The 11,487-nt window shown below is 41.1% G+C and overlaps 1 protein-coding gene across 6 annotated transcripts in view; it reads left to right on the forward strand.

Annotated features, from left to right (window-relative positions):
- The window catches only part of LOC125061914, a 109,147-nt gene extending 98,443 nt beyond the window's left edge, over positions 1-10,704 (forward strand). For 5 of the 6 annotated variants that reach the window (XM_047667552.1, XM_047667553.1, XM_047667555.1 and 2 more), the window contains 4 exons: positions 3,814-3,952; positions 5,147-5,262; positions 6,264-6,363; positions 7,169-10,704. In XM_047667552.1, the coding sequence (XP_047523508.1) occupies positions 3,814-3,952; positions 5,147-5,262; positions 6,264-6,363; positions 7,169-10,215 (3,402 nt within the window). In that variant the 3' untranslated portion in view covers positions 10,216-10,704. Of the gene's footprint in view, positions 1-1,679; positions 1,843-3,813; positions 3,953-5,146; positions 5,263-6,263; positions 6,364-7,168 lie in introns of those variants that run through there. The other variant, XM_047667557.1, reaches the window with a different exon arrangement.
- Positions 10,705-11,487: the final 783 nt, after the last annotated feature.

Here is an 11,487-nt window from a genome sequence, read left to right on the forward strand (position 1 = left end):
ATTATATTCAATTTTGGATTTTAAGTTTCTAAAGGTTTTGGGAAACGCCCTCAAATAAGACGTACCACCTATATGGTCAAATAAATAAGTTTTGGTAGGTTTGTAGTAATTATTTTTTACGCATTTGTTTAGATAAATAATCCATAATTTATTAACAACAGAGATATTTCTCTTTCTTTACTCTTGCATATGGTGCCACCCCCTCAAATCGACGGGGCTTGTGTTCGCCTATGGTGTTGGAGTGAGTTCCTCTATCTTCTTTTATGAAATGATTACCTTTAATTGGCTATTTAAATGCCCTTTCATGTGTATATTTGACAATAACTTAATAACTATGATATTCTTAAAACATTTCTCTCATACACAAAGTAGATTTATCTTGATGTTTTATGACACTTGGTAATCTTATCATTGCGATAAAAATCAAATTATCTGAAATATCACTTTGCATTCGAGCGCTGCAGTCAAATTTATTTTCTCTAACCATAGAGATCTTTGTAGTTTTTCGTTCGTGTACGAATTTTAAGTGCAAAGTTTTTAGTTAGTTTTTATTTGTGTGGGTTCAAGTGCACAGCTTAATATTTTAAGTAGGTGCATGACAGTTCCGACTCAGAACTGGGTCTTTCCTCGCTCAACGAATAAGTATCGCAATACGAGGAAATGCCAGCGTTAAAGGTACACTGCCATAAGGACCAAACTTGTTTTAATTTTCTATTTATCAATTTTTAATTATGACTATTACTTATAAAACATTAGACCCGCCTTGGTACTCTTCTTCTGCTTCTCAAACTTCATTACTGAAAGTCGTGCCTGTCTTGAAAACTTCTATACACGTCGACTTGCTGCCTCCATACCACTCCATCCTCAGCTTGGGTTGTCTTTGGTACACCAACAGGTAGGCGATCGACCCCTACTTCTCCTGCCATCACTCGTCCCTATCATTACCAACTTGTCGAGACTATTTGGTACTCTCCTGGCAATATTGCCAAAGTTCTAGTCTCGGTACCAAGTAACTTACAATACAAGGTCGCCACATCAGTGCTACGGGTGTTAACAGTACTACGGAAATTATATACAAAAACTAGTTGCCCCCGCGAACCTTTAGCCTAGCCTTTTTAGTATACATTAACATGGAACATTTTGCTATGCTACCCAATAGACTGTTCGGTTTTCTGGAATGAACACTTTTTAGGTTTTTCTGTGAATTTTACTCTATATAAACCTTAGAGTTCAAGTCATAAGATTTTAATTAACAAATAAAAAATAGGGGTTGATCGTAGAGGCGAATGTTATCTTCTCAAAGTGCCATCTCTTTGCGAAGGTTGGCGATCATCATGGCTAGTTTAGTTTTGGATGCCCCTTCTAAACAATGACTTGGTGCTTTGACCAAACTATTGTCTTAATTTCAACCAAGATCTGCGCTGCGGCCAGGTCTCCTTCTACCTGCCTCTTTGCCTTGTATGATTAGTTGAAGGAGCTCGTATGTTTCATCGTTTTCTCTTCTAAACCGTCATAAGCACTTTGTTCTTCTGCATTCTGTCCAGCAGCTGTATTTCGTATGCAGTCTGTCCAAGATATTTTAAGCTTACGTCGGTAAACCCAGATCTAGAACGCTTCCAGTTTTTTGGACATTGTCTCTGACAGCGTCCAAGATTCTACGCCATAGAGCAGAGCGCGTAACATCGCGCCATGCAAACATATGTTATAGTAGATTTAAATACCTATATGTGATGTACTGAGTTTTGTTTTAAAGACATAAAAATGATGTTATATGTGACTAATACAAGTGATGTTGGAGTTAGACGCCCGCCGCGACGGAGATTCATTAGTGCTAATATAAAGGTAACTTTTTAAGTAATAATTATTATAATTATTTAAAAAAAAAGTCACAAGTCAAAAATCATTTATTTATATATAGGTAACACAATGTACACTTATGAACGTCAAAAAATATACATTAAATGCTTCTTATTTTACATTTACTGCCAGTTCTCAAAGGGCGTAGAACGGAAGAGAATAACTGGCAATAAACTAACTGAAAAACACTGGTTCTTTTCGTACGTTCTACGCCAAGAACTGGCAGTTAATTTTCCTTTAGAATTGAAATTTAAATGTATATTAACGTATAGAACACAAGAACAGAGTGTCTCTTAATAGAGACTGTAAGTGATATTGGACACTTAGTAAAGTAGTTAAGTTACTTATTAGTCTTAAGTTTGGTCCAGTGGGGGATTTACCAGGCTGAGTAGAGTGGAGCCTAGGGTGGCAGATTTTGGGGCGGCAAATTTGGGGAGTGAATTGCTACCTCTTAGAAATCAAACAGATTTTGTTTTCTGATGTTTTACAGGAGTCTGCAACAATCTTTCACCTCTCATTTGTCATTTTACATTTGGTTTAGAAAATATCCATATTCTAGAATAAAACTGGTAGTTCGCAGCCCCCAACCAGTACTCCACCTCTGCGCCCTCATCTCAGCTTTATAAGTGAGAAGAGCGAAATTGCTTAAAATGTATTTCCCTCTTCTCTCTTTCCCTATCAACGTATACATGTTTGTCTTACTACTGGTTGGAGGCTGCAAACTGGATGGTTTGTGTATAATTTTGTGCTCAATTAGAGTCTATTTTACGTACAATTTGGGATTGTTAAAATATCTACGAGTTAACAACTGTAGAGGCGAGAGCGGCACAAACTTCACAGCCTATTAGAAAATTTGTAAATCCGCCACTGGTTTTGCTAGATGATAATCTACGATGTCTCAGTGAAGAGACAACGTATAAAAATGTATTCCAAATTATCTGCCTTTTTTTTCGCCCACGGCGCAGACTATAGTCTTTCGACCATACCGCCTAGTCTTACATGATCATTTGTCAATCTAATAGGCAAGTAGGTGATCAGCCTGTGCCTGACACACGCCGTCGACTTCTTGGGTCTGATAGCATGATATTCCTCACGATGTTTTCCTTCACCGATCGAGTTCTAAATGCGCACATGGAAAGTCCGTTGGTGCTGGGGAACGAACCTACGACCTCAAGGATGAGAATCACGCTGAAGCCAACACTGCTTGATTTTGGATACTATTTGTTATTAGTTTGAATACGATACGTTTAGTTATATAATAACTAACTAACCGAATACGCTCACGAAACTATCTACGCTACCTTCATATCGATATTAGAGCACAAGTATTGTTAAAATACCTATTAAAATATGGATTAGACGTAAAAAAGTGCGTGCGTACAAAGTCCACATGACAGAAGTGAAACTTCTTTGGCAAACTAATCTTTAACTCTTGTTCATAATTATACAAATCTAGAACTTTAGATTTCCGAGACTTAGAGGGAGGGAAAAGGGAAGATATGTTAGGAATTTAAATAAAAAATAAATAAATAAATAATAAAAATTGTCATTAAAATATTAAGTGTCGAAAATGAATACAAATAATAAATTTAATTTTTTACTTTTATTTCTTGGATAATAAAAACACGTGGCATTTTATTTACAATTCGTCATTTGAAATTTCACTAAATTATTTCGCATAAAATATAAAATACTCATTTATAAATTCTCTTTACGAAATTTTAATTTTAAAAATAGAATTTCTGTAAGGTTCACCCTCTTACTCTGTCCCTTTTCTTCTACAAAAACGCTGTACATCTTCGTGACGTTTCGTAAAAATTTTAACCTCATGAGCCCAAAGAAGTTTCACTTCAAGAAATGATGAAACTGTTACGCAATATATTAAAAATAATGACAAAATACCTTGGTATATTCGATCTTTCTAGATCATTGATAGCCTCAATTGGAACATTTCAGCGGCACCATGCTGGTATATCTCAGTCCTCGTGCAGCGATGGCTCTCTCCTCAGCGTCGGCTCCTCTGAGATGGATGAGGACACCAGCAGCGGACATCAACACGACACCTCCGTTAGGAGCGACCATTCTGATATATACAGTAAGTACATTGAGTAATGGAGCCTCCAACCACTAGCGGCCCCAAGGTATATATTACAATAGTACCGAGAGTTTATTACGCCGGCTCTTTCGGCCTACACCCTCTGTCTTTGCCGAGGAGTAGGGATGTCTACCGATTGAAATTAATTGACGTGGAATAAGTCATCTGTATCTTATATTCCATAATAAACATATTTTATTTTAGGGTAATATTTTGTCTTGGAAGGAGATTAGTTTAAGCTGTACTAATTTTAATTTAAACTTCCATGCACGTGTGCAGTCTATACAGTATACAGGGTGGGCAAAAAGTCGTGGATCAAACGCAAATAGGGGATAGATGAGGTCATCAGCTACAAAAAATTGTTCTACGGGAGGTCTCTAAGCTCAACCCCTGCAGAGTTATAATTTATTTTGCATTTTTATAAATAATTGACTTTTTTTACTAATTCTAATTCAAATTCATAAAAATCTACACCTTTATCTTTTTCATAATATCCACTAGATTGGTACTGACGAGTCCTTGCGCTAGACATGCTATTTATAGTCGTTAATAAGTCGTTAAATACACTCAGTATTGAAAATAATTTTAAATTATACGATATAAAAATTTATCTTCTTAAAAATTTCTAAAACTTGTTGTTTACTTCGGACACCACTGTGAAAAAATATACTGTACCGAAAAGTGACCCTGTATTACAAGTTTTGGCGCATTTAATAGGGATTTTGAAAAGGTATTATACATGGCCATGAGTGGCTCTAATTTCTTTCTAGGTCGAAAAAACAAAACAACGCTTTCTTCTTTCAAACCCTAAGTTATAAGGAGTCCACCACTAAAAAATATATTTTTTAGACACAACTTTTTGTTTTTATTTTCTTATGATACAGCATACAAAAATACATACAACCCTTAACGAACTAAAAAAAATTTTCCCTAGAAATAATATACATGGCAAAACGTTTGCCAGGTCAGCTAGTCTTAAATATCTCTCAGCTACACTCAACAGATGCGCACACACACTTATTCACACACTCACACATTCACGCATACTTAATGTCTTATAAGACTTATGTTTGATTAGTTGTAACACTAAACCTATTTTTTGCCACGGAATTATGTTTGCCTAGTTACCCACAACAGGCACTCCCTAAGTGTGGACTAGAGATGAATTTTGTCACAACCTATTCATTATTTCAGACACATCGGAGCCTCCACCGGGAGTGGCGCCGTTGTCCCATTCCGCAGCCCGACACAAGATGGCCGTGCGCCCACGACGCACGCATCCCGCCACACGACGGAAGAGAGCTACGCCGGTAAGATACAGCAGAGAAACTATATGAATAAAGTTATTTTGAGTTTGAGTTTAAATTAAATGTTAATTGCTATGTAACGGTTTATTATTATGGGGTCATGCTGCTGATATCGAAACTATTTTCATCCTGCAGAACAGGGCTATTCGTGCAATTTATAATTCAAAATGTAGGGATTCTCTTAGAGATAAATTCAATACTTACCTTTCCCTCGCAATATATTTATGAAAATATTATGTATCTATACAAAAATTTAAAGTTTACTAGAATAGAATATACGCACATATGTTAATACTCGGAACAAACGCAGGCTGCAATTTCCCCGTACTAGACTATCTAAAGTTAGTAATTCTTTTTTGGGAAAAGTTTTTCTTTAATAAAATCCCAGAGGCTCTTTTATCACTGCCTTTTAATATATGTATTAAAGAATGGCGGTGTAAAAAGGCTGACTATAAAGTTAACGATTATCTAGTTGATAAAAGGGCCTGGGACTAGTGCTAGACAAGATACTTCTAATTAATTTGCGGTATTTGTTTTAAAATAAGTGTTGTTTGATGATTTGCTATTTTAAAAGGGTACCGAGAGTTTTTTACGCCGGCTTTTTCTCTCGGCCCACACCCTCTGTCTTCCTTGCCGATGAGTAGGGATGTCTACCGATTCAAATTTAATGACGTGGTACGTGTATCTTATGTTCCATAATAAACATATTTTTATTTTACGATTATAAAACTAAGTATGAGAGCAAAATGTACAGCCTTGGTTATTGGTTTGTGGAGTCAGTTTCCGCACTTACTCAATAGGTCCGTTGTACGTAAAGTCCTAGCTAACTAAGCCAGCCTAACTCCTTCCAGAAGCACAGAAGTCTCACTTCGCAGGCTTCACAGAGCGACCTCACTGTTTCGAGGATTTCTGCACGAAAATTCTGGCGTACATTAAAACTATTATATTAATATCATTCAAAACCTACCTCACTATATTCCACTAAGAATCGTTATTAATTCCAGATTGCCGCCTCAGCCTTGCCGATAACTCCCGAACTGAACGAAGAAGTGATCCGAAGCACCACTCCTGAAGTCACCATCAAGAGCTCAGAAGTTGTTACTGGTGCGTATCTTCTACTCTTTGACACATTATTCCACAGATTGTATTCTGCGTTATTGGGATTTCTTTGTGTGCTCTTCATCATATCGAATGATGACGACCAATCCCTCTCCGAGCGGCTTGATCCTTTGGCGTTGCGTAGAGATGTGGGGTCACTCTGCATCTTCTACCGCATTTGCCATGGAGAGTGATCATCATCTGACAGATTACAAAATACCATCCGTATCACCTCGCACTACCACTATGTGATACTGCACATCGATGTATTTCCGAATCTATTCGACTTAGGGTCCTTCAAGTAAACAGCGTACCAATTCTTAAAAGGCCGGCAACGCACTTGCAAGCCTTCCGGCAGTGAGTGTCCATGGTCGGCGGTATCACTTAACATCAGATGGGCCTCCTGTTTTTTTTGGTCATAGTTTTTCTATCTTAAATGTATTGTATAAATAATAAATATATAGCAGTGTTGTGGTTTCAACGTCCGACTCCCTGAGGTCGTAGGTTCGATTCCCGGCTGTGCACCAATGGACTCTCTGTCTATTTTCACATATAACACTCGCTCGTAATCAAACCGGCGAGGCATGTGTCAGGCACAGAAGTGATCACCTACTTGCCTATGAGAAATTATCACGGAACATATATAGAAATCTGAACCCTAGACCTAAAAGCTTGTAGCGCCATTGGTAATTGTATTGTATTGCATTATTGTTTATTTTTCTCTGTGAAATTGATTATTTATTTTAATATGTTCAAAATATATATAACTACGTGAATTGCTTATTTAACAAAAATAATTTTAAACTTTCAGAATCATTCTCTTCATCGACCACCACGAAGCATCATCTGATGAAAGAGCAGCATCAACAACTGACGCGAGAACTCAACAGAGTCCTCGAAACACCGAGCGACACCAAACTCAAGTCTTCCTCTTTGCCCCCGGGTCTCGCGCTGAGCCAAGTCGTGGGACCGTCCCCGGCGAAGCTGAGCATCGCCGAGACCCACACCCCGAGGTCCTCCATCAAGAGAAGCAAGTCCAGCACTCAGGACCGGGAAAGTTCACCGAAAAGAGTCGAAGTCTACGAGGAGAGGACCAAATACCGCTCCGAAAAGAAATACGCCGAAGAATCTTGCCTCGAAAAGAAGACGAAACCGGAAAAGAAAGACGAAGCCACGCGCTCTTCGAAAAGGGAAGAGTCGTTCTTCAGTAGACTCCTGCTGCGCAAGAGCGGCAAGAAGAAGAAAGACCAGACGGACGGCGACAGCCCCGAGAAGAAGAAGACTCAGTACAGAACGACGGACGAGAGAAGCGAGTACAAGCAGGTCGAACGGTACAAGTCTGCCGGACAGAAAGCCTTCGCCAACCAGATGCACAAACGCCTCGACCACAAGGGGGCCTACGTGCACGACGGGGCCTACAGGGACGTGTACAGCGCGGCCAAAGTCCCTGGACTCGAGTACAACATCGATCTCAAGGTCGCCGAGGAAACCGATAAACTGCTCAACTTGGAAATGAAGCGATGCAGTCGACGCGACGAAGAGAAACGACGATCCAAAGAGATAGAAGACAGAAGGGAGTCGTTCAGTCTGCATCACGACAAATCCAAAAGGCCGGCCTCGGTCCAGCGGCTGATGGACCCGTTCTCCTCCAAAGCGTTCATTTCCAACGAAATAATGTCCAGATCTCACGAGGAGACTCTCTCGACCGCGGCGGACGACGAACCGACTCGGGGAATGCGAATCAGAAACGTCAAAAGCGACAACGTCTTCCACAGCGGCAGCATGCCCAAGAACTTGCCTTACTTTAACCCCAGCATCGCGATATCCAGTTCGCAGAAACCGTCACACAGCTCCGAAAACGTTAAGATGAGGCCGGAGGTCGAGTTCCGCGAAAAGGAGTTCAAGCGAGACAGCTTCCACGCGAGGAGAGCGGAGGATTCGTACGTCGCGTCGGGGCTGAGGTCTCTCGGAGACGAGTACGTCGAGACCAGGAACAGCGTCGGAAAGTCTCACAGTTTCCGATACGCGTCCGAGTCTCCGTCCATCGGATCCCAGGAGAACCAGATGCCGAGTCTCCCGACTATCGTGGGCTTCCCGGAACCTCTCCTCGAGAGTTGGGAAGTCAACTACAGGCGAAACGTAGAAAGACACGACTTCTCTAAGAGAGTTTCGGCCAGAAACTTTAACGTTCAAGGGAACGGCGACCACTACGACAGCCTGCCGAGTACCGATAGCAGCTACTTGGACAGCCTCAAACCCGACGCCGACGAGGACGGGAAACTCTTCTCCGAGGGCCTTCGCCCCGCGATGGATGCTCACAAACGCGACAGCGACATCTCTCAGATAGAGGCCAAAATCGACGACATCATCAGTTCGCCCAAGCCCATCATCGCCCCGATGCTGAAGTCGAATTCTTTAGATAGCATCAAAAGTAGCCCTGAGAAACCGATGGACAAACAAACCGACAAGAGGAAGACCGGCTCGGTCGAGAGCGCACTCAGCCATAGCGGAAAGCCTTCCGGTCAGAGAGAATCTAGACCTGACGTGGAAAACTTTATTTCCGTCACTCATATCAACAAAGAACCGCCGGTCAGAGAAGCCGAATTGCCCAAAATCGTTAGAAGCGATGAAAAGCTTAATAAAACGGGCGCGAAAGGTGTTCCCGAGTTTCTGCATATACAATTGAACAGAGTGGACACCAAGCCGGTTCCAAATGTAGTTCTGACGGCGAACGTCACGCCTAAGAAGACGGAGATCCAGACGGATAAAGAACAAGAGAGTGAAAGTTTCTTCCCAGAGACGAAGATGGTTTCTCAGACCAAACGAGATTCCATCCAGAGCGTTGACAGCGCACCGATTGTGTTCGAAGAAAAGGCCCCGAAACCAAACGCGGCGACGTCGACCACGCCGCAGACTCCCACTACCCCCAAGATGTTCTTCAAGAGGCAATCCGTCGAACACGACAGGCCCGAGAAACCTCGAGCCAACTCCGTGAGCACCGACGGGAGTTCGGAAAAAATCGACGACAACATATCGATGGATAGAAAATCGCACTCCAGCTTCGGAAGCAAAAGCTCCATCCAGAGCACGGACAGCAACGAGAACAAAATTCCCGACAGGCACGAGGAGACCGTGATCTATCGGAAGAAAACTGTCCTGAACAGGGACTCGCGGCACAGGAATGACGATGAACCCGAGCTCATGAAAGTGTTCGCCAGGCGGTCGTTGAAGCTCAAGGATTGCGAGGCCGACTGCATAGCTCAGGAAATAGCCGAGAAGAGTGACGCCAACGGCAACAAAATAGAAGACACGACGCGAACTAAATCTCTCAAAAACGAATTCAACGCTTCAATTAAATCTAGAGACAGCGATAAAGAGAACGAGGAAAAAGAAAGAATCGAGAATAAACTCGTGGACATAGCGGCGAGAGTCAGCCAATTCGGAGTCCCGCACTATCAGAGAAGCGTCAGCATCCACAGCGTCTCCACGAAACGAGAGACCACCCCCACGTACAGGAACGAGGTGAACAAGTACAAGAAAGAAGTCTCCGATTCGACGCCCGAGAAGAGACTCAGGAACAGAACGTTCCCGGACCCCTCCAACGACAGAGAGGAGATCAAAAACATCACCAAGAGCGAATCGTACAAAGCGGACACGCTGAGACGGCCCTGGCAGAGGAAAGACGAGTTCAGACTCTCCGCGGAGGACACGAACGCCGTGATAGACAAGGACGCGGACAAGGAGAAGGAGGAGAGTGGGAGGGAGAGGGAGGAGTCGGACGCCGCGCCCCAGTTCAAGGGCATCCTGCAGATGAGGGCCGAATGGGAGAAGCGAGCTAAACAGGGAATGACCAAATAAAGGTGCTAAGTGTTAGGATATTCTCGCAATGCGATTGTTGATATGTTCGTGTAGGATTGTGGTAGGAGCATTTATTTTGAATGGTTACCTGCGACGGAGCCAGGTGCAATTCCTATAGTGCTTACTTGGCTTTAAATTACACACACAGACGTACACTCGTGTAAACTGTTTTTTGGGTTAAAAATTTGCGTCTACCCTCATCGGTTAATATCTCATTTATTGTAAATGTTTCTGATTATTTTTATATAACGATCTAATGTTTAGGCCAATGATTAACAGCCTTTTCGGAAATTATTTCTCATATACATATGTTTTGTGTTAGGATCGAAGGGTACTCGTATACAATTATCGTTATTTTAATGAAATACCCTACGTACGTCTAAGATATATTTTTGAGTGTTATTGCATAGTATAGTTATATTTTATTAAAGACTACAATATGTATCGAACATTTCTGAATTGTGAAATACAAATTTTATTCCTATAGTTTTCGGTTGTTTTATTTACCTACCCACTTATAAAAATCATTTATCCGTAATAAACGCCTGCTTCTTAAAGTAAAATTTAAAATCGAAACTTAGCCATAAGTAGGACTCCCTTATGTCAAATCCAATGTTTGTGACATGTCAGATGCTGAACACAATTCTAAATCACATCACGGTATGAAAAACTACAGTAACTTTAATTCAAACAATCTTTGCATGTATAACGATTCCTTAAGACATCATCATCATTACCACAGATCCAATGAGGTGATCAATAGATCTGCGCTGACTTTCTTAAAGCAATCAAAAAGGAATTGAAAAATAGGTCTATTTAATTATCAATACTGATACCGCGCTATCTAGACCATATTACAGACAACCTGGTGTCTTCAGCGAGTGACTCATATCTGAGGTCATAGGTTCAAGCCCCGGCTGTGCACCAATGGACTATATATATGCGCATCTAACATTCGCTCGAACGGTGAAGGAACACATCGTAAGGAAACCGGCTTGCCTTAGACTTAAAAAGACGACGGCGTGTGTCAAACACAGGAAGCCGATCACCTACTTGCCTATTAGATTGGCAAATGATCATGAAACAGATACAGAAATCTGAGGACCAGACTTAAAAAGGTTGTCGCACTGATTTTTTTTTTATGTCTAACATCGACTAATCTGATAACACGCCATCTATACAGTGTAAAAGAAAACAAGGAATATTTTATATTATCTTTATGTTAAACTGTAATATTTTCCAATCTTGTATAGGTATATTTATTTATCAAGA

Source organism: Pieris napi, chromosome 24 (assembly GCF_905475465.1).
Source record: "Pieris napi chromosome 24, ilPieNapi1.2, whole genome shotgun sequence".
NCBI classification, from domain to species: Eukaryota; Metazoa; Arthropoda; class Insecta; order Lepidoptera; family Pieridae; genus Pieris; species Pieris napi.